Genomic DNA, 24,082 nt, shown 5'->3' on the forward strand with positions numbered 1-24,082 from the left:
AAGCAAAAGAAGGTCACCACTGGAATCAAAATATTTCAGCTGTTTATTCCTTTCCCTTATAGGAACTTTACTGCAGCAGGACGTACACCCAAAGAGTTTTCACACCTATTTCCATCACATTTCAATCTTTCCCAGAAACACATTTTTAACTTTGAACACATTTCAGAATGCTTTCTCATTTTTTGGCCAGGTGGGCCACGCATTAGTTTACTTACTTGTTACATTTAAAGATTAAAAAAGTTTAATGTGTCCTGCTATTAGTAAATAAGCTAGCAAACTCTGTTGGGGAAAAAAAATAAATAAAAGGAGAAAGTAATAATAAATAAAAGGAGAAAGAAAGTAACAAGCTAATGTCCCCATATCACAGGCAAAGTGATAATTCCAATTTTGTGATTAAGGATTTTTAATTCCTTAAGTGAAAGGGTATTTTGCTCCTAACTGCAACACGCTTTAATTTCTCCACTGGAGTGAGAGGTGTAACAGCAAAGGATGCAGAAGATTACTTAACAATGATGCAGCAAAAACTGATGCAAAAATACATCCCTTCATTACAAAAGGGGCCTTGCCTCCCTGGCCCAAGTGTATCTAGCAACTCCTTTATATGCACAGTTGTTAAACTACTCTTTGAAAAATAGTTCCCTATCAAACCATTTTCCTTTTCACACATTTCAACCCAATTAAAGACAAGAAAGATTAGTGTGAAAGAGAGAGTTAATTTTAGAAAATTTATGCATAAACCCAAATGTGTTTAATTACTTCAGTATTTCCCACATGTAGGAAAATCATTTTTAAGTAGGCTGTAAAACAGTGTTTCAGAAAGTAAAATCAATGACAGGAGCAGTTCTGCACAGAACTATCAAGTGGATATCAAATTAAAATTTAGCTTCTCAAACACTTATTTCATTTTTAATTCCACTTTTAGAGAAGACCACAAAACATACTCCAAATCGTTTGCTTATGTGCTTATCACGAGGACAATGCAGAATTCTGCCACTCATTCCTTAAGGCACAGTGACATTTTCTGATCCTTGCTTTCTGCACCCCCACTCTCCAATCCCCTAAAAGAGGGACCAGGGAGCAAACACCTGGAACACAAAGTAAAACCCAGCTCAGTCTGTTCCTCTCCTGTACCGCTACAGAACAGCCATTCCACTGCCCACAGGGACAGTGCACAGAATGGAACCTGAGAGCTGAAAGAAAGCAACTGGAGGTAATGGATGCACGTAGATCTTGCTGCTCCTTCAAATAGTACCAAAAACATGTATTGGCAGAAATGACTGAGGACTATTTCATTTTTCGAATTCGTTTCCCTCCAAACAATGCCAGCAATAGCTAACACAGCACCATTCTTTATTCAGAAAGTAAATGATAGATGACAAAATTTCAGAACCACTCAATGCTAGAGAGTGCAATTCTTCCAAACTAGGAGTTTTCCCACAGCCTTTGTTCCAAGCAGGGAAAGGGAAAAGGGGAAGAGGATCAAGATGATGAACAAGTTCAAAGGCAAAAAACAGTGCTTGTAAATAAGGTTTGTTGGGCCACAGACTTGAGAGCTCTAACGTGAAGGATATGCATTCATCTTTTGGGATTCCTGTAGTGCGAAGCCTTCAAGTGTCAAAATATCATGTTATTTTTATCTAGAGAACACCAGAACACCATGTAGACCTAACTACTTCAATTACCTATATTCCCAAACCCAAAATATACATGCTCCATGTTTTCAGTAGTTAGCAATCACCTGAAGTTGCCTCAATCTCTAAAAAGGGAAGAGCTGTTTAATACTCCAAAGTTACCAGGCTTAAACTGCTGGAAACGTGGAACTGCTGCTCTTCAGTCACATATCTATATGATAGAAGCGAATTTCTTCCTTTAAAATTGCCTTTGCCATTTATTTTTATGACCAGAAACATACCAAGTGCCTTTATTCATTCTGAGTTACAACACAACCCTTGAAAATCTTGAAAGTCAAGTTGTGCATCATTTCTGTCAAATTCACTATTTGCCTCAGATCATAATAATCAATGCCTGTTCTGAAATGGTGTCTTTAGAATGTATGGGGAAAAGATCACATGATACAATGCACAACATGAATACTTGCCCAAATAATCCATGGGCATGGCCTGAAGGTAAGATCTATATTGTTTAACAGTTATCACATCTGGGGATCTAAAGACCCTAAGTTCACCTTAAAATTTTCTTTTGAAAAGAGCCTTCCATGGGCTTATACTGTTTGCTGCAAATGCAAGCACCTACTACTCATTCATTTAAAAGGCTCCCTTCATTCTGTTCATTCAGTTCCACTCCTTCCTGAAGCAGAAGCTTTGAACTACACAGCACAAACTCCAAACAGAACAGAATTAAAGGAATCATACTGCAAGTCACTGGCAACAGAGTAACTCTACCCTAATGTCTACCCAGACAGACAAATGAAGAGATACCACCTTGTTACAAAATACTGTTAAAAACAAAGAACACTATCTAAAAAACAAGGAACGTGATTATTTAACTGTTGGGGTTACTTACATTTTGTGCCACCAAAAGCTAACAAATGCAGTAACAAACTATTAAATAGAAATTTACAAAGAGAAGAACAGATCAATATCTAATTGTACAAAAATTGCTTTTTCTATTAAGTTAAAAGAGGTGTCTCTTAGACTTGCTATACGTAGGCTTGTTACAAATTCTTCAACACAAGCAAGCTAACAGAATATTAGAAATAATTTGAAGTGAATAAAAAGTGCTAAATAACTCCAAAGAGTTTTTCTTTCTTCTCTTGAAAATGCTTAATTGTTTAAAACATCTCTGCGTTTGGCAGGCTGAATATTACTCTGCCTCTTATCTCAGTTTTCAAGCCTTCTTTCACCAAGGTCTGTCTGTGGATACACTGTATGTATGAGACAGTTCTAAGCACCAGGACCTTGCCACAAATAATGATAAATTATTGCCAACGATGAAACAGACTGAAGGGGGCAAGTAGTGGGATTTCACCAGCGCTCAGGTTATGGAGGACAGGCAAAGAGAAAGTGGAAGGAACAACCAGGTAGAGACAGGCAGAGGAGGGCTGAGCCCCCAGTGTTGCATATTGTACCAAGGTGAGCCCTCCCAGCCCTTGCACTGCCACACTTTAGGCAAGGGGACTGACCCGATGGCCAACAGCTGGGCTGCTGCAGCTCTTGTAAACTACTCCCACTTCCCACGAGGTGTGCTGCTTGGCCTATGCACAATTTGCTCACTGATTTACAAGGCTGGTAGGTTGGCCATTAAATACAGTTACTATCCAATGTTTATATCTGTTCCTACTTCTTAAGCACACACCCAGCGCCAAGTTTCCCAAAGCCAACATCAAATCTCTGATAGCCACCACCAGCAAGAAAAACAGATGAAGAACTACACCTCCTACAGCACAGAGTTCTCATTTTGCACTTGGTAGCAAAATACAAACCCAGAGCCTCAGTTTACTATCAACGGTGACCCCGTGCATAATGGAAGAGGACTGGCATGACAAAGAGGTGCTGCAGGAGAGCAGTCAGAAAATACAGACAATACTGACAGCACTGTAGCTAGATTTGTAGCTCACCTTCACACACAGTAAACTTTAATGTCGCAAACACTTCTGAGCTGGTTGTGGCCACTTTCAAATACTGCCTGCCTCTTGCAATTCATTCAGCTCTGCACCTACCTTCTTCCATAAAGCACAGGTGATGAGGTTTAATAAATCTGTCAGTTGAGAAATGCAAAACAATTCTTTAAGATGTTCTGTATGTGCTCCAATACTCTGCCAAAATAAATCAATCTCCTGTAAAACTTGGCAATCTTGGATAAACGGTTGTTGCCACTCTGACAGAGCCTCAGACTTTGTGTTAGACTTCAATAAAGAAATTGTCTTGTCTGCAATATGTTCATCCAACCATATATCCTGTAGCTTTCTTTTCCTGGCAAGACAGCAGCTGGAAACAATGAAATTAAGATGAAAAAAAAAAAAAAGAAAAAAAAAGAATAGGAAAAAGGAATATGGCTTGCTTATTCGGAAACATGGGATGTTTTCCGAAAGCACAACACAACGAGATTCAGCAACAGCAACGTATCAGTCAAAGAAAAACTACTGCATCTCTGCACTGGTAGTTCATAAGGACCATCCAGGAACAAGACCCAGCCCCCTAGCTACTTATATAATAATAAATTCGAAATGAGCCAGGAAGTACAAATTCTTACACTTTTGGTCAACATTTGTTTCCGCGCTACAAAGACCAAGGCTACTACCACATCCTCATCCCAACCATGAAATGGAAATTGCAAGGTATTTGCAGTATTAAACAAACAAAAGAAAAAACTGCAAAGAAAAGCAAGCTCTCAGGGTTGTACGATTGCGCTACAGACATGGAACGCATCAAATCTAATAAAAATCTGCTAATTATTCTTCTCTAGGTCAACTAAACAGGCACTACCACTGATTACATAATGCAATAGTGGTTTTGGCTTTCTGGTGTTTGGTGTTTTTATGTGTGTGTTTTTCCCCCTCATCTAAACACCAAGAGCTCTAAAATCACAGATGTTAAAGCAAGACCAGCACAAGGCAGCTTCAGAATAAAGGTGAGATGACCAATTTAAGTTAAACTTCAGAAATCCTGCCACAGAACACCAACCACGCAAGTTCCTCATCTACCTGTAGACTCCTTCCATCTGCAGACATTTGCCAGCTGGAAATATACACAAGTAAGTGGTCATGGTAACAAAATCACTTGCTTGAAATTCCAGGTAAGTGTACTCAAAAAGGTTTATTCCTACATAAAAGCTAGGTTGTTTAGCTACTTAAAATTACACACATCAGAGCAAAAGCAACTGCAGTTATAGATCACAACTCCACATAAACGTAGACCAATCTTGACACCCTAAATAACCTGAAAGAAACACTTAATTTCCCCATAAATTACACTAAACACTCCACAGATAAAAACCTAAGCCTAACAACACCTTGCTTTCTGAATTTTAAAAAAAGCACTCATTCGTCAATCGCCTTAACATGATGTTATAAAGAAGTGGTACATCAGAAGCCACAGGTCAGTCTGAGAACTCCAAGACTGTGTTTTATACAAAGCCTAGTGGCTTCACAGGTGAAAGGATCTTGCTACAGATGAAACATAAACTAACTTATAATAAAGAACATAATTCCCTCAAAATTCTCACTCTGTAGTTTCAAGATGAATGGATTAAGTAGCCTAGGAACGTAACTACCAGGAATCCAAGCAGTAAAACCAATTATTCACACACATGCAAATTCCCAACAAGATTCTACTGCTCAGGACAGGGGACTTTGGTTATTTTGTTTTCTTTTAAGTGTTCAAGCAGACAACCAGCTGATGTTATTTATTGGCAGAGTTTCAAACATGCCAGCAATTTCAAAAGACCTTACATAACCACCTCAGATAAGAAACAAGGTACGTTATAAAGAAGGAATGGAGGGTGGGTCCAATGGGAAGCATAGCACTTGAAGTCCTGACAGCTAGGGGCAGGAAGCAAGAGCACACGCAGATCACAGAGGGATGAGACGCCTCTTCTCATATCGCAAACAACAAAAAAGCTAGTGTTTTTGTTTCCCAATGTTTGTGTACATAACACTATTAGAAATCAACAGTTCATCACCGTTAACCTGTTTTAGACCATAGTCAGTAATGTACCTTCCATTAAAATGTCGTCATTGTTCCCCACCATTTGAAATAGTACTGCAGAACACATTCATAGGTAAGTACATCAGTTGACAACAATTCTGTTATCAGGGTGGGTGATAACAGTTCTGGCAGGGTGGATTGTTGTTGTTTTGTGGGGTTTTTTCATTTTTGTTTTTGGTTGGTTGGTTTTTTTCAGTTTTGTTATAGAGTTGGAACAAGCTGGGGAAAAAAACCATGTACTGAAGTCCTAATAACACCCACTGTTTTCTATTCAATCAAATGTTAACATGAGATTAAGATACTTCATGTGCTGTTACGCCTCCTTACTTCTATCTTACATGACTGAAAGAAATTCAAAATATCTTTTTTTCTCAGCCATCCTCCGTAGTGTGGCTAGCATTACTAATGAAGCTATGGAAGAAGGGACAGGTGAAAGTATGCATTCATGTACTTTCATTTTAAAAGGATCCATATTCTCCCCTTAACTAAATTTTCACTTTTAAAATATATAAGCCACAAAAATCACCACATGAATTGTCAGAAGAGTCTCATGGTATATGTCCCTGTACAGGGACAGAGGAATATAACTAGGACTAAATGAGGTGCTCTGCTCTTGCCTACCACCATGCAGGGCACTCTCACCTTCACCTCTTCCCTTCATCTGCAACAAGGTAAGTCTGCTGCAACACCTGTAAATTAGCTTCCAAGCCCTCCTCTTCTACTAAGAGAATACAGTTAATTAAAGCAGACAAGCATACAACCCACAAACACCTTACGTCTCATGTTTACAGTGATCCCGACCATTCTGAACCCTTTGATATATTTCTCCCGCTGCCTGCTGATCGCTACATACTTGTACTTTTTGAAACAGCTGTTGGTCAATTAAATGACACAGTACAAGGATATTCTTTCCAGTCAAACTACAATCTCCATGTCCAGCTCTTATAATACGCTTTAGCACCCCAAAATTATAGAATTATTCATAACCACATTCGTTTTAATGAGGAAAAGCTGGTGTTCCAAATGCTGCAGTTATCAGCTCTCCCTCTCGTGTTTGTGGCCAATCATCAGAATTTTCTGAACTCTGAAGTGGCACGGCTAATCGACATAGCTGCACAACCTTTTATGCTGCACCATAATCACTTCCACATAGTTTTACGTTCAAGGAGATGAAGACCAACCCTTCTGCAGTATTTTTACTTTCAAGGAAATAGGGCTTGTTGATTGCCTCTATATAGATGAGACAGGAAATAACAATAAAAGCCCCCACATCTACCCTCAAACCTAAACCCTCATTTAGCAGCACTGCTTGTTAGGTAGGAACAGATGAGCTAGCCAGCCCACAAGGCTGATTGAAACATCATATTTGATGTATTTGATTAATTGCAAGACTCTTCAAATCAATTTGTTTTTCCACCCTGGGTTTTTGAACAAGAAGCATATTACACAAGGCTCAAAAGAATTCTAGCTATGAAGATGTTACTTGAATTGCCATCAAGTGAATGCTTATGCTTAAGTATTTAACACTACCACACAGAAAGCTGGCATATCTTTAAACGTCCCAGCACTTGTAAAGAAATAATTTGCTATTAATATTTTTGTCAGTTTAAGGAAAAAAAGCACGGTTTTGCACTTTGTCAGACTGCTTCATAATACAGATCAAACATTCTCTGATAATTGATTTGGAGTGAGGTGGAGGAAATAGAGAAAACACCCCAGTGACACAAGTAATCAGAGCAAAAATAAGATGGAGATGGTAACCGTCCTAAGATTCATCATCATAAATAAAAAAATCAGGGTAACCTCCGAATACACAAACATGTTATCCCCAGAGCCTTACCCCTGCTCTAAAAAGTCATAGGAAGGGATATACAGGACAAAGGAAGGAAGTGTCTTATGCTGCTTCATAGAGCAAAAGGAAAAGTCATATGCTGCTCAGAAACAAAAAATATTTTTGGTACGAAGCAAACATTATTAACATTCCATTGCTTAATACAAGAATCGCCTTTGGGTCTCAGGCATTTGTCTTGAAACATAGCCAAAGTTCAACACGGCTGGTTACCTGCCTCATTTAAATTTGACCTATGTTCCATGTTGTTTGCTAAAATGATACTCCAAGCCCTCTCTTATAAACATTTCCAAGGCAGTAATCAGGCTGTGATTATGCCTGTGGAATGTTAGTATTATTTCCACCTTTCCATGCCAGGTTGTTCAATCCATAATTACGAACTGCTGCACTCTGCTTCTGGATAACCAAAGGGCTCTGTTTTCCATCACTGTGAGTAATTCAATCAATCTGAATATTCAATATAATATTTTTTTGAAGTACAAAAAAACGCTTAATCTATGGCCATGCACAAGAAGCCTTTTGAATTTGCTCTACTTCAAAGCATGGATTAGAACTTAAAGCTGCATTAGAATCATCTTGAAATTACCTAAAGCCTTTTAGAAGCTTTGACAGAAACCCAAGTTGCCAGGGTTATTTGCATTACATCCCAAGGCCAGGCTCTGTTCTGCAGAAAGTAAAAGACGAACACGCAAACACCCACAGGGCAAGATGCTTCCTCAAAAGCAACAAACCCTCTGCATAACCAAGTATGACACTTCTCCTGTTGGAATTACCAAGAGATTACGGTCACTGCATACAATGCACCACGTCTGCACAAAGGTGCAGCGTCCCCACTGACTCCGTGGATCCAGAGACACCTTGGACATTTCACAGCAGCTGTCTCCTGGAGCTAACTGGCACAGGCATCACAAACAGGAAAGAACAGACTTTCATTACCATGCACGTTGTTAAATGAACCCCTATCACTGGGCGGCAGCCACAATAACCACTTTCTCAGAACAAACCACCATACTGAGGAAGTGTTAATAATCATTTATTTCATTCAGTTAGCAACAAGGGAAATTAACCCTCACTCTGGAGAACTGACAGAACAGTACAAAAACAACATTCAATAGTAGTGCCACCGTATTCTACAAAACCTGTCCAAGCCATACAAGTGCTCACCACGCTGACCCAGAACAACAAAGGTAAGACCTGCTATAACAGCAATTGAGCTCAAAGATCCAAGATTCACACAACAGTAACGACACACAAATACTGCACCCTTCAGCGACACTGAAGAAGTTATCTGCATGCTTCTTTATACAGCTTGTAAATGCTTTTCTTAGCAAGCCTATCAGAACTCTCAGCCAACAGATCCCTTTCTCCTGTCAACAACCCTTGACTGTGAGCATGGCAATAAGAAAGTCACAGGAATAGCTTCCCACTGAGAATTAAATTATTTAATAATAAATAATTATTATAATTAAAGTATTTAAATTAAATTTGTAAGAAGTCCTCCATTTAAAATAATTTGCTAAACAACTCGAACAGTATGTTGCATCTCTCATATGAAATCCAAGGCTATTCCATTACACAGAAGAAAACTCACTGAAATTTTTCCATATCCTGCCTAAGAACCAAAGCGTGCCCTTCCTCCTCTCCTGTTCCCCAACCTTTGGTATCATGTGGCTGTGCCACCCACTGGCTGACGTCTACATAATTTTCAACTCCAAAGGTGCTAAGAATACTTGGCAGGAGCCAGTTGCATCTTTATATCAAAGCCTTCACAACCATGCACGTGGCCTAACGGAATTTTTGCTACAGATTAAAAACACGGAGATTGGAAAAGATGAACACAAACATTTGTTTGATGCATCAGTCAACCACGACATTGATATAGTTGCAAAATGAGACAAATGTAACCTTGTATGATTAGGTTGAAAAACATAGTAATGTAATAAAGAAGGTAATGGAAAACATCATTGGCAGAATTAACACATGCAGTTAGTGAATACTGGTAAGCTGAAAAACTACTTCAAATTGCAACAGATGAAACCATGCTTGGATCAGTGCTGGCTTAAATACCTGCCTGCTAGTTAAATATCTGTTTGTCAGTCAATCAAGCTTCTGCAGAAAGGTAGGAGGTAAAACTTCTAAACCAGAGGTCAGCCATTTTGGAACAAGCTTCTAAAAATGACAGCAAAGGAAGGGAGAGGAAAACAAATGCTAACTACTTCTAATGTGAAATACAAGAAAGGTTCAAGAGACCTCAAGATGGGTTTATACAACACAGAAGATGTTTAGACTCTGCTCAGAGGTCCACTCAGCATGATTCTTAATATAAGCAGTTCAGTGCTCTGAGTTCAAGATCGGGAGCAAAAGGAAAGGACACGTCAAGGATGATACTCCCCATCATGACTGATGCTGTCATTTTTCCACTTTCGTGGATAACAGTGTAAGTCAGGAACACCTTCCATTTTTCTATATTTCAGTAAGACATACAAAAAGAGATTAAAAGAACCAACAGTACATCGCAAAATCGGAGCAGGAGAAAAAGTAGTTTTCTATGCATTACGCTGAAAAGTAAGTGTGAAAGTAGAAATAAAACGATACCAAATTTTCTTTTTAAAAATAAACTTATAAAAGAATACTTTCTACTCACATCAAGCAACACAAAGCTGATTTTGAGGAAAAAGTTATGCAATCTTAAAGAATAGCAAGGTCTCAAAACAAAAAACAAAAAAAATAATTCACAGTCATCACTTCATTACTCATCACAGTTTTGAGGGGCAAAAGCAAGAATTTCAGTTTCATGAAAGGATTATTAATAAGTCAGCAGACAGTTTTAATTGAGTATAGATCTGTTCTATGTCAAAACTAAATCTATCACCCCCTGCTATCAAAGTTCTTCTCAAAATGTATTACATACCTACTCCAGCAGTTTGGCTTCAGTGCTACAAAGGTGCAGCAGCACATCCTGTTGCTGCACTGTTTGTTCATCTCATTATCATTATTCTATACCAGGCTATGGGAACCCCCTGATCATACAGTTTTTACGTATAGCTTTGATTTTTATGGGGTAGATATTAAGATACAAAAGAAAGATTGGGAAGCCTTCCTTAAAGACTGAACATTAAACGATAAGTAACACGCCATCTGAGAAAAACTTTTCAGAAGTGCTAATATGAAATGCATTAGCACCATATGAAAGACTCCTCACATTTTGAAGTTATAAAACATTAAAATCAGGAAAATCTCAGTACTCTGAAATCCACTTCTTTGATTTCTTATCAGTCAGCCATGCCCGTGTAGTCCCAGGAAGGCAAGCAATCAGAACTTGATGTACCACTAATAAGACCTAGGTCAAGCTAAACCTAGCAGTTTAAGCTTAGAACCTCAATCAGCAGTAAATGAAGACATTTCTTCAGCAAAAGAGCAAGTCTTCATCTTCTCTAATGGAGATTCTTCCAAAAAAAATGATTAGCAACTTGATTGCTTTAACCTGATTGCGAGATCTACCACAGTGTATTTTATTACCCTCTTGAGAATTATACCTTAAAGTTAAAAACGCACTGGAAAAAGTGTATTTTTTCTTCTAACCACACTAATTACCACAATTACTATAGCCTGCTAAATAATCATAAGAGCAGAACTTGAAATAATCAAAAAGTTAGTTCTTATATTAAAAAAAAAAAGAAATATGAGATTGATTTTTTTTTTTTAAGGCAGTAACAAAAAAGGCATAATTTATATACTTTTAACTAGTAAGAAACCACATACCACACGAAGAAGTGCAACTCTGCAAAAAAGTGGTATAAAGCCATGTACTATTTCTCTACATGCTCTGGGAAACCACATAACGCATCAGCACATCTCATTGACCACTCCTTCGTGCATTTCCATCCCACATTTTGATTGTTGCTTGTTTTCAGTTCCCTTTTCAACAAGATGTTATAGAAAAAGCATACACAAATGAAGCCTCCAACCAAACTGTAGTATATAGATTATTCCCAAAGTAATGCTTCTTTTTTATTTCCATGAAAGCTACAACAGATTCAAAGAGCAAAGTAAAACAATTTGATAGAGCAAATTCTCAGCTACAAAACACTATTTTTCAACACAGTCACCACCATTAGCTATGTGTTTTCACCACTGATGAACAAGAAGCTGCATGTTGTGCTTATGAAAACCTGCACCAGCTGAAGTGACCCAATATCACTGCTGATGAAACACACCACGCACTGCCTCACTGTGCTCACATCCACTGTTTGATCTCTGGAAACGTTCAGCAGCCGTCAATGAATGTCAATGCGTGCCACTTTCTTCCACAGGAAGGAATTCAATTCCACCCCTTTGCTTCATCCACATTTCCATGTCAGACTTCATTTTGTCAGACCGCTCCTCTGCTGCCATCTGTCACACAGCAGCAACACGTAACAGGACATTAGCTGGAAGGTTCACCTCTACTGCCATGCCACCAACAGCCACCTCTGACGCTGTGGGCCAACACAATTAAATAGGATGCATTATTTTTGGAGCAATCCTTGTATATCTACATCAACTTCCGTACTTAATTTATGCATACAGGCACTGTGTTATGGCCCTAAGTCTGTAAAACTGAATCATCTTTAATAAGCTAAGCAATGTTTGACCAGGTATCTGTTGTTAAACCTCATCTTGAAGCACACTGATAAGCCTGAAGTTTACTACAAGAAAGCTTCCACTAAGCAGGATGACATGATAGCATAATTGCACACAACGTAATACTACACTTAAAAATGGTTATTTTGATGATTACACTAAGGAGTCCTGAAGTTCCAACCTATGTGGATACAGTTCTTTAATTACACAGCTTGAAAACCTCATCAGCAAAACCAAATGATTTGGATTTCAGGAGCGTTTTATAATCTTGAATAATGCATGGCACCTCTGCAGCAAGAAATTAAAAACAAACGTCATAAAAATGCAAAGCTTCATAATTTGTACTCTGAAAACCCGCATTACCAAAATAACGTGTTGCTTAGTAGGTGCTAATGACGGCGATTTTTTTTCTCCCCCCTCTGGTACTCACAGCTCAGATCCCGTTTCAGAAGTAATCAGACCAACTCCTACCAAAATACCTTTATGCATATGTAGGTATGCGGTGGCTCACATCATTACTGCTCAAGAGTTACTAAGCAGATATTTCATCTCGGTGGCTCAAAATGGCATAAAACCTTTTCTTCCTGAAAAGCATGCATTTGGTTTTATTACTTGTTATAAAAAATAATTTAGAAAAACAAAAGGAAATATAAGAGGGCTGCAGCTTGTGGCCTGCACACCATTCCATCACCAGTAAGCACAAAACTCCACCTTAGTTTAAATGGTCTGCAGACCAAGGTCTGTTTTCAGTGACTGCCTCCCAGCGTGATTTCAAAATAAACAAATAAGAAAATACAGGCACCTCTACATAAAGCCTATGTAAACCCAGCAGGTTTCAGGAAAATGGGTGCGGTCCTTCGGAACAAATCCAGTGATTTTAAGAAAGCCTGGGACTCCCGAGTAGCAGAAAAGCCATCGCTGCAGTCAATACAAAAGGACAGCTGCTCTGTTCTACCCCATCCTGCTTCAGGGTTCTCCCTGTATCTCACTTCTTTCTTCTATACTTTAAGGCTTTATTCACAGAAGCGTTTTTGTATTTCCATTGCACAAAACTAGCTATATTTTAATAAACAGTACTGTCCTGTTATTACCATTAACAGTAGGAATTTAGTATCCCAGCTACTGACTATGGAAAATCATAACTGGAACATCATACCACAAAATATCTTAAAAGGAAGAAACAGAATGCTTTGAATGTACCAAAGCTAAGCACTTAATCATGCTTTTGGAGGTTGTAATTACACTACTTAGAATACAGTTAGATTTACTTCAACCTCTACCAACTTAGTGTTTGACAGAAGAATGAACTACTAGCTATGTTAACAAAATGTTAAGACATGCATTTTTATAGGATCTTGTTACTGAAACCATAAGATACCAATTCAAAAATCAGAAGCAGGAATCATCAAATACCAACAAATATTCTGACAGTTACTACACAGCCTGAAAAGCACATTTAAAATCAACATTAAAACCAAACCCAGAAGTACAACAGCCCTTATGTGCCAGCTTTGCTGAACTTCTGCAACGTTATTTTTCCCTACCTTAGAACTTCCTAAGCTTTTGATGCACTAATCCCGTTCTCACCCCATCAGCACAAAGGAACTTTGTGTCCCTGTTGAGCACAGGGACTGGCTGCCCACAGGGACTGTGGTTCTCTCCACCAGGTCATTCAGACTCACGGGGAGCACAGCCAGATCTTCACCAGTAGCGCTAAGTATCTCAGGTCTGCAGGGTTTAGTTGCTGCAACCAGCCCAGGAAAGCATGCATATCATAACAATAACTTGGCCCTGGTATTAAAAACTAAATATCATAACAATGCACGCTACATACCAAAAACTTTGTCCAGGAGCAGGAAAAACTATGTTTCCATTTTTTTCTTCCTCTACCACATGCTTATTTTTGTGCAAGTTTTATGAAAGATAGCGTTTGAACTGTAACACCAGTACAGACCAGTCTGCATCAACTTCACACTTAAAACGTCAGCTCTTCATTCTAAGGAACTACTACCCTTAAGTTGCCTTTTGTGCTACCCACATATATCCTATATAGTAACCCTTAGTATCAAAGGACATTAAACAAACAACAAAAACAACCACCCACAGCCTCTCCAGGGAAGCTGAGTAACATAGTGAATAACACTAGCCTGCATAAAGGCACCGCAGCATTTGCTTCAACAGCTATAGCTGTTGCTCTCAGCTGTAACAAAATCTTACACAGTTTACCTTGCTTTTTTCTGTACCAGTGTAATATATTGCCATACAACACACTGGAGTTTTTCATTCTTCATTCTGCATTCCAGTTATCAGAAAGTTACAAAACCCAAGAGAAAACACTAGACAGCTCAATTACACAGAGGACTGGAGCCCAAATTAAATTGCTCTATTAAGTATGCATAATTGGTATGGAACAAATATTTGAGTATCAAACCGCACCACAAAACAATGGGTGAAGCCTCACATGTTCAGACTGTGCTGACCCACTGGAAGCTAACAACTAAGCCAACATCCAGGCCCCCGCCACCGCCTCACAGGGGAGTTTCCAAGGCAGCAGTGCAGTAGCTCCCTGCTGAGAACTGTTCCCTCAGAATTCCACAGCCCGTTGGTATTGTATTTTGTTTTAGTACAACTGAGATACTTCCATCTCCTTGCCTTTTTATTTTGACTTCATTTTGCCATTTATCAACACGCTTGTAAAACCATTTCCTTCATCACCTCAGGTACTCTCCAGCCACACCTCTCTTGCTTGCATAAAAGTTACTTCAGTTCTGACTTCCTTCTCCATTTAAAGAAAATGATAGATGGCAGGAAGAAAAAAATGGAATCACCTCCATACAACTGAATTAAACTTCTCACCTTCAAGCCCACCACCGCCTTCCCTTTGGAAGCACAACTTGGCAGCTCTGCAGAATTCTGCTCGGTTCACAGAATGAATGCAGTGCAAGCACAGCAATCACAGAGCATTTAGTGACTAGCCTACCTGGAAACAACAGCAAGTCCAGAAGCTGCTACAAGAAAACACGTCTGAGGTGCTTGAAGAGACCTTTCCTTTGTACATTTAGATCTAGCCTGGGAGTCTACATTCTGAAGCCAAGCTTCCTGTAGTTTTGCTGAAGCAACCTCTCCAAACCAAGCTCCATCCACAATATGATCATGCTTTCAACTTTTCACTGAGGCTAGAGTCACTCAGAAACAACCCTGGCTAAACTAAGGGTTAAGAAGTCACTTAGCATCCTCCAAGATTACATTGCACACTAGATATTTTAGTATCAGCGCAACACTAGTCAAAATCATCACATACCCTTTTTCTTCAGCCCCTTAAAAAACAAACAAACAAACAAGGCAATGGACTTTCTAACAAACAAGGCTGCAGGAAGGCCATACTGCAGCATCCTCAAGGCTGACTAGTGACCTGCCAGCAGCACTGATCACAGAGCAGCGTCCTCCAGCGTAAGTTTACGGGCTTTGCTGGTTGAGTGGCAGACACTGCAGTACTGCACTTCTGTCAGTGTTACTCATGCTCGCACAGGGAGCCTTGCCAAGGTAAAGCAAATGAACACTTGACAGAAGGCCACCACAAGAAGGGCTCTGCTGATTGCAGCATACCAGAAAGCCTGTTCTGTCTTTAGTTCCATCAAGATGCGAACTGCTCTTGACAGTTAGACAGAAAACTTCATAGGAAAAATACACTTTTCATATAGAGGACTATTCTGCTCTTGAAAGTTACCGGCAGTTCTTCTCCTATAAACTAAGCAAAATTTTAGCTTATTAACACATAGCTTCACTACATCCTTTTGTGTGTTTATGCACATTTGAAAATATGACTCCATATAAAATGGAGGGAAATCTAGATGGGCGCATTACATTTATACAGTTAAGATGTGCCAAGCTCTACACAGTGATACCAAGGGAAACATTTAGTCTTTGCTTTTGGTATAACAGAACTTCTCCTGTGGCATTTTTTCCTCAAATAAAAAAAGTCATTTCAAGTGAGAGATCTGTTTAAATAACATACAAAAAAAAAAAAAAAAAAAAAAAAAAAAAAAAAGACCCCGTTTACAGCTTCAGCTCATTAAAACCAGACAATTTAAACAGCCTCTTTTTTTAATTCAAAAGACAAAATTAGATTTTTTGAGTTCATCTATCATTCAGAGCAACCAGGACATAAACAACTTGGCTAGTCAACTCAGTGAAAACAAAATTATTCTAAAACTATTCAAGGCTTGCTTTGACACCCCATGCATTATTGCTATGGCAGTAACAGCGAGAACAGCTCTTGCCGTAAAGAATTGCCCAATCATTCGCTTATAATACTAAATAAGGTTTGGTTTATATGCACATAGAAGTTACCTGCTCTAGCATGCATACCAGGCAGCTAGCCGCTATTAACTCCTTCTACAGTGCTGCCTGTCATCCAGCTTTTAATTGTGAGATCAAGAGGAAGGCAGGAAGTCAGGAAGAGCTCCTTCCCAACGAAGCCACAGGCACCCAGAGCCCCTCACTCTGCCCTCCATGGCCCCCACCAGTACCGACCCATGGCAGCACTTGGCTGCTCTCCTTGCCAGTAGCTGTGCCTCCTCAGCCGCCTATTGGTAAAGACTGTCAAGAACCTGGGAAACTCAAAAGAAATTACATCTGACAGCTCTCCCTGGTTCCCTGTTTTGTTGCTACAGTGAAAGAATTCCAATAGATTAGCAAGTGCATTTTGCTTCACAAAAACAGTGCTAATTTTCTGCCATCAAACCATGATCTAGAGAGGATTAATGCTCAAAGAAAATGAACCAGTTAGTTCACTCTGGCATTATAAAGGCGCTTGATAGGCAGCAATGCCAAACAATTTTGTTTAAAGACACAGAGGTTAAGTTAATGCTTATTTTATGTATAGAATGACTGATTTTGTGAGACTGCATTAGTGCCTTGCACACACAGGAAAGGATGACAAGGACAAGAGAGCAACAAAGCTGCGGCCCATTCATTTATCACCCCAACAGACAGCCCTCACCAAAGGGAATCAGCACATAAATATACCTACCAAGGATCATTTCACCTATTTAGGGGCTTTACACACCAAATTAGATATCAGTTCTCTTAGATCTCAATACCTCCACTCATTTTTTTGCAAAGCTTAAAGGTCCTCTAGCCAATATATTCAGCTGGAATAGGCCAAGGCTCAAAGGTTAATAGGGCACAATAAAACTATTAAAAAGTATATTTGTAGCCCTTTTTATAGGGCTCATTCTTCTTTATGAGATCATACTACAAGCCTACAGGTTTCTGTATGCCAACAACTCCAATACTCTGGAGATGCCATGGCCCAATTCCACTCAAAATAATATTCTGACTCCTCAACCAGCAGTCTAGTTATGTGATTACATGTTTCTTCTCTAGTTTAAAAACACATATATGTCACTGCAGCTGCTGCTGTTCAACAAGTCTTACATATCACCAGTTCACCAAGGCCTTCGGAAGAAAAGACAACAGCCACAAAAAGCATCACCTCGAGCCACAGCTGCATGTATCTTCCCTTTGTGCACCTCGTGTAATTGAGGCATCACTGGAAGGGAAATCGAGACATTTGCCGCATTCCTAAACCACCTCAGAGTGCCCCACTGAATAACATCCTGCTTTCCTGGGCTCCTTTCAAAATGCGGCCTCAAAACCATAGAATCCCACCTGGCACTTTTATAACAGAACATGCAAGAACCTGTAATGTGAACCAGAAATTTCATCAGCAACACATTCTCAGCCACAGCGATTCCCACTGATAAAGAACAGTACAGCTTTGGGAACAAGCAGAAAATTGGATGATGGATCAAATATCCTGCAAACTACTGCTCACATTTGCATGAACGTGTGTCTGTATTTCAAACAGAGGAAATCCTGGGTAGATGTGTTATTTTTTTTATTGACTGATGACATCAGTAAGCCATTTCCCTTAACTGCGATTACTTGATTTTATGACATCTTATACCTTATATAGCAGTGTTAATCCTCAGAGAGCAGTCATTAGCCTCCAAACACCGCCAGAAAGAAGGCTGTATGATGTTTTAAGCATGCTTTCAATAAATACGGTCAAACAAGAAATACTAATTGGACATGAAAAAACACCATCACCACAGCTTCACTGCTTCTAAGAAATGCTCATTAAATGTCACTAAGTACCTCTTAGACAGTCCAAGGTACTGACAAACTGTCTCCCATTAACTGTAAGCAAAATGATGCAACTTTTATTAAATCACTGAACAACCAACAGCAGGCAGAACTAGCATTTGTCTGCAGAATTATTTTTGAGCTCACCAAGCATATGGCAACTTATGTAGACAAAGCTAGTTGTTCGAAGCTATAAACATTTACTACATTTAGATCTTTAGTTTCAAGTCACTAGACATTTGTTCCCTCTGATTTTTTTTATTTTTTTTTTTTACAACAATAAAACAGCTAAGTGTTATAAATTATTACAGCAGAGAGGGGGATGAATATAAGTCACCAGTTTCTCAAGCTAATTTTTTCTGATAATTATAATAACATTAAAAGGGACTTGTTTGCATCTATTCCTTCACCTAGAAAGGACACCTGTCTCATTTGAATCTCATGGTACAGATGTTATAGCTTGTGAGATTTAATAACTAGTCTACTTAAATTTTCATTAACAAATCACAGAAACTCCTCCTGAAATGCAACACATTTGGGACAGCTGTTATAGTCATCATAGGGTTTGTCCGTTTATTTTGTCACACATTCAACCACAACATTTGAATGACTCTTTAAAAAACTTAATTCTAAGCAGAGAAGAAGATCAAAGACATTTTAAGTAGCATTAAAAAAAAAGATGTCATTCTCATTCCTTCACCAACATTTTCATATAATAAGAGGAAAAACAAAACTGCTTGAAAAAGTTTTTAAGTTCTACATCAGCTGCCAGGCTTCTCTGATTATCTTCACGGCTACGGTCATGCTTTCCACCTCTGGTCCCCAGATTGGAGAGCTACAACACCTACAGGCAGATGTGTTTCATTTAAGAATATTCAACACACACCTCATTTGCCACAGAGCCAAGAAATTAGAATGTAGCATTAGTTATTTGAAAAGACACAGCAAAAAAAAGCAAAGGTAGTGTTTTCATTCAAGCTCTACCTTATCTTTGTCTTCCACAACATCTGCCAGCACATCGTCAGGGTCCAGGATTCCTCCATCTGTATACTCCAGGTGGTGAATATTCACCCAGTAAGTTGGATCCTGTAAGAGAGAACAAGTTTTCTCAACATAACCTCACAAGTTTTTATTGCCAACAGACAAAGCAGCTCTGTATCCCACCTCTTTGCCACCAAGGTGCATGGAGCTTCTCCTAAAATAAAAAATTACTGAAAAAAGAGGAAATTAAAACTGCAGACATAAGACTACCCATAAAATACTATGCAAAAAAGTTTTAGAATGTATATTTACATTGCCTTACACACTTGGACTTCTAAATTAAATACTTAGCTATTGGACAGTGCTTACATGGTACCAAGTTCTTTTCAGCTGCTTATGCTGCCCTGCCAGTGAGGGGTCAGAGGGGACGGTCAGGACAGCTGACCCCAATGGAATGAAGGGATATTCCATGGCACGAGCCATGGCACCCAGCAAAATAACGCTGGGAGAAATAAGGAGAAAGGAAGGGCTGTTCAGCCACACACACAGCTGTTGCTATGCCTGTTCCACTAACCTCAAAGCAGTTTTCTCACTTCTACCTTTCCACTCCTCTTTGCAATCCCACCAGGGGGAATGAGAGAGTGGCTTTGTGAGGCTCAGCTGCCTACCAGGGCTAACCCACAACCCTTTTACCCCCCACGTTAGTTGGAGGGTTAGGTATTCATGTGGCTGGATGACAGCCACCTGACAAAACACACAGAACATCCCTATTTTATCTAAAATTTACCCTTAACTGCAGTTATTTCATTTTGCACTGAAACCACTCATTTGTTAAGCAGCAAGATATTTTGGTGTTGTTCTGTTTTGTTGTTTGTTTGTTTTTAATTCTAGGTATCAAGCATTCAAAACTCTAGGTTTTAATAGCACGTTCTCATCCCTGCAAAGTGATGACACAATCAAATATTGCAGCTCAACACTCTACTTTAAAGCTCGTGATTTAATTATTTTTCTGTACCCACTAAATTCCTAAGATCAAAAGGTAGAGAGAAAATGTATCTCTGTGCAATGAGCATGCATGTTAACTTAAATCCAACAATTTACTTCATGCTCAAACCTTGTGAGTGTCACTTGACCCTACCAATAAACCCACTATGCTAGAAGTTTCTCTCAAATTAGAATGTATACCAATAGCTGCAGACATTCCTCCTTTTAACTAATGCAGTCACAAAAGGTGTTCAGAGATATTAACACTGAACCAGCATACTTGTTAGCCACAGAAGTTTGTCTAAGAGGAGTGAGTTTTATTTTTGCCTCAAAATACACTACAACCTGTTGTAAGTATTATGCCATTCAAGAGTCCCATACACAGAATAGAGCTGATGTGAAAGAAAAAAAACAAAAACAAAAACAAAACAAAGAACTGATTGGAACGTTTCATTTTCAGTGTTTGCTTCTACTTGGGATTCTGTGGCTGTACCAACCCAGATGTGTCTTTGAAAGAGAAACAAAGGAAAAAAGAGAAGTGTAAAAGCTGCATTGTCCTAGTAGAATGCAGCAAGTTGGCAGGAAACAAGCTCAAGACAAAGGGCCACCCTAAATTCCATCGAGCTTAATGAAATCCCAATCTTCCTTTTACTGTGGGCCACAACAAATACAGCAATTTAGCGCTTTTGTTAAAGGCCACGTGAAGAGAAAGTGAAGTCTAGATTAGTCTGCGACAGAGGAGACGTCGCTCCTCACCAATGTTGGAGCAACTAGCAGCTTCAGGAACCACTTTAATGGAAAGGAACAACAAATCACACTAGATTGCGAGAACTAAAGCAGAACAAGATGCACGCGGTTCCTTTAGCAGAAGAGCACTTCCCAGCTAGGTGCTGTTCCCCCACACTCCGACCCGGACACCACACACAGCCACCTCAGCTCTGGGCTCAGGGTCTGCCAGAGACAGCAGCCACCAGAACGCAGCACTGCCCAGCCGCCCTTCACAACCCGGCTCCACATCAGTACTTCTTTAAGCTTAGCCAGCACTTCATCCCTGAAAGTGAGAAAACAGCTACTAGTGCAGGCAGAGAGAGCTTATCCTTATGGAGTTTGATGACGCAAATAGTAACTACTTGTAGATAGGCCCGATGGAGCAAGTTAGCACACAGCCTCTGTGCAGTTGCACATAATTCCTCTGAGCAGCACAACCCTCACCCAGTCCAAAGAGACTTGAAAGCCAGAGGACAGTGCACAGCCCCCCAGAACACTGTCCAGATTAATAAATCCAAATGAGGACTTAAGCTCCCGGTGCCAACAAAACCAGACCTTAAGCTCACCTCATTAACCAGCTTTGATCACAAACGTTCTGCACGCACAGAGGCCCTTTCTTCCACAGGAAAGGGCAATCCGTGCACAGTTTATTACACGCTGCCGGACATTTCTTCTGCAAATGCAGTTTTTTCGTATCTCATACCTGCTTTGCACTGCCTTCCATAACTGCAGTACTCAGTGTATGTACGCTCTGCATAAAGTAGGGAGAGCAAAGAAACCAGCTACTAAGAAGGCAGCTGGCTTCAAATCCACATATCTGCTGTATATCTACTCCTGCACACTCTCCACGATATGAATGGGAAGGAATGTTACTATGCTGCATGTATCCTCCATACAAAATGTTAATTAAGGTACACAACATAAACATCATCTAAATATTTAAAGGAAAAACATGAACGAGTCACTTGGTACAATGCACACCAGCACTTCCTACATGAATATTAGACAGTTACAGTAATGTGCATTTTACCTTAAGGCTGCAAGTCATGTCTGTGTTCAACATCAAGCCACTTAAAAGCTGTTCATCATCATTTCCTTTATATGTGGGAGAACACTTTAGAAATTACTATGCAAATATTTACCAAAAGATAAATTAAAGCCAGGTCACATGAATGCACATGTACAATGTAGGTAGAAGTGACAAATTTAAAAAGTGGATTTAATGTTTGTGTTGTCACAGAATCTGAACTGTTGTCACCATACACAGTGCCTTCAGTGCTCACATCTAAAATAAATTCAGTAATTCTTCTATGCATTTGTTTCAGTCAAGGGTAAACATTCAAGTGAAAGCTCAATTGCTCTAAGATACTCCCATTCGCTTTATTATTGAAATACACAGATAAAAACATAGTTAATGTATCAAAAACTCGGGAGGACCATCTTGATTCCTTCCCCACACCCTGGAATTTAGATAGTGAAGTGTCTACCTTCCTGAGAACTAAGCAACTTACTTTACAAATGTTGATGCTTATATAGCATATCTCAGTCTTAATGCGTGAAAGAATACTAACAAGTTTAAGCACGTTTGTGCTGGTCCGTCATAAAAGACCACCACCTACTGATCTCACAGTTCATCACTGTACAGCGCTGTTACCTGTCTTTAGCAGAACACGATCTCTAACCTGAAGTTTTTTTAATTCGAATATGAAAAAGATAGGACATACTGAAAAAATGCAGAAGTAAGGGAAAGAGTCAGAAAGTCTCCATTATCATTTCTCAGGTTATTTCTCAGGCTGGCATTTTAGAAGCACCTCTACGTTGATGTTTCACTAGGGCAATTTGATTCCAGCGAAACACAGCATGAAAAAGGAGGGATAAAAAAAAAAAAAAGGAAGTCACTTTAAAGCTGCTCCACAAGCACAGAGATAGAATGAGTACCAGGTCAAAGTCTGAAGGCAAACAATGGAGTGTGGCTATGGTGCTTTCTGCCATTGAGACAGCTTTAAAATAGAGATTAAGAACTTGCAATCACAATATACTTCCTCATGAAGGGGACAATTTTCAGTTAATGCCAATGAGAAAGAGAGAGAGACAATGTTCTACCATTTAATCATTTTATATTGTACATATATTGCCATGTGATCTATTACATCCCAGCACATAAGTAGCTGATGATTTCTATGAGCACAACAGGCTAGGTGATACAGCACCCAACACTCACAAATCACAGCAGGAAAGCTGACTACAAACGAGATAAGGAGGGTGGCAGCCTCAAACGTAGAGCAACCCAGCAGTTGCCTGTTTGCATCTCACAAGCACCCCCAACCAAGCCTGATGAGTCCCCTGCTCAGCATTTTGGCCAACCACCAGCAGCGGGGCCCCTTCACCACTCATACCAGAGGTGGGGTTTCTGTTTCATGGGAACATTACTACGGAGTTCCCAAAAATCAACAGATGATTGGTTAAATTCCAATTTAGAACCCTTCAACAGTAAGAGCATTCTGATTTGATACTGAATCTGAATAAGAACTAATCACTAAGAACGTCCCACTACCTGAACGTTACTGAATACAATACAACGTAAAGACAACGTTACAGGGCTGAGGGGTCACATAATTCACACCCTTCCACTGCACTCCAACATCGAACACTTAGGAAGTGTATTTCAGTGAGGAACAAGCATGCAGAACAAAAACAGACAAAGCTCTCTGGATATATACATTTAGAAAAAGAGGTCCACAAAGGCTGCAGCTGTAAGAACTATGGCAAAATAGCCCCAGCTGAAACTGAAGTGCTTGGTATGCCAGACTTTGAATTAAAGACAATCTGGGAGAATGTAATTAAGAAATGCAAACAGATTTTTCTTTATAAACTAATGTCAAGTTAGTTGAGAATTTTAGTTCAAAGCATTCAATACACCTATAGACAGCAAAACCTCAGGGCTGGCTGTAAATTCATACAGCTCAGCTTGTTGCTAACTCTACACTGAAACATGCCAGATCCTGAACAAAAAGTGATGAAGCGCTCAGCAGCTACAAAGAGAGCAGACACCACTTCAGTC

At 39.4% G+C, this 24,082-nt stretch overlaps 1 protein-coding gene across 1 annotated transcript in view; it reads right to left on the minus strand.

Annotated features, from left to right (window-relative positions):
- The window catches only part of PARD3B (par-3 family cell polarity regulator beta), a 354,547-nt gene extending 334,795 nt beyond the window's left edge, over positions 1–19,752 (minus strand). Inside the window, exons 1-2 of the mRNA XM_042822376.1 lie at positions 19,639–19,752; positions 19,273–19,374 (exon numbers count right to left, since the gene is read on the minus strand). Of these exons, the coding sequence (XP_042678310.1) occupies positions 19,273–19,374; positions 19,639–19,752 (216 nt within the window). The remainder of the gene's footprint in view (positions 1–19,272; positions 19,375–19,638) is intronic.
- Between the last annotated feature and the right edge of the window lie 4,330 nt (positions 19,753–24,082).

The sequence above is a fragment of the Centrocercus urophasianus genome, unplaced genomic scaffold, assembly GCF_019232065.1.
Source record: "Centrocercus urophasianus isolate 14NV4802_14NV808 unplaced genomic scaffold, USGS_Curo_1.0 seq_20, whole genome shotgun sequence".
NCBI classification, from domain to species: Eukaryota; Metazoa; Chordata; class Aves; order Galliformes; family Phasianidae; genus Centrocercus; species Centrocercus urophasianus.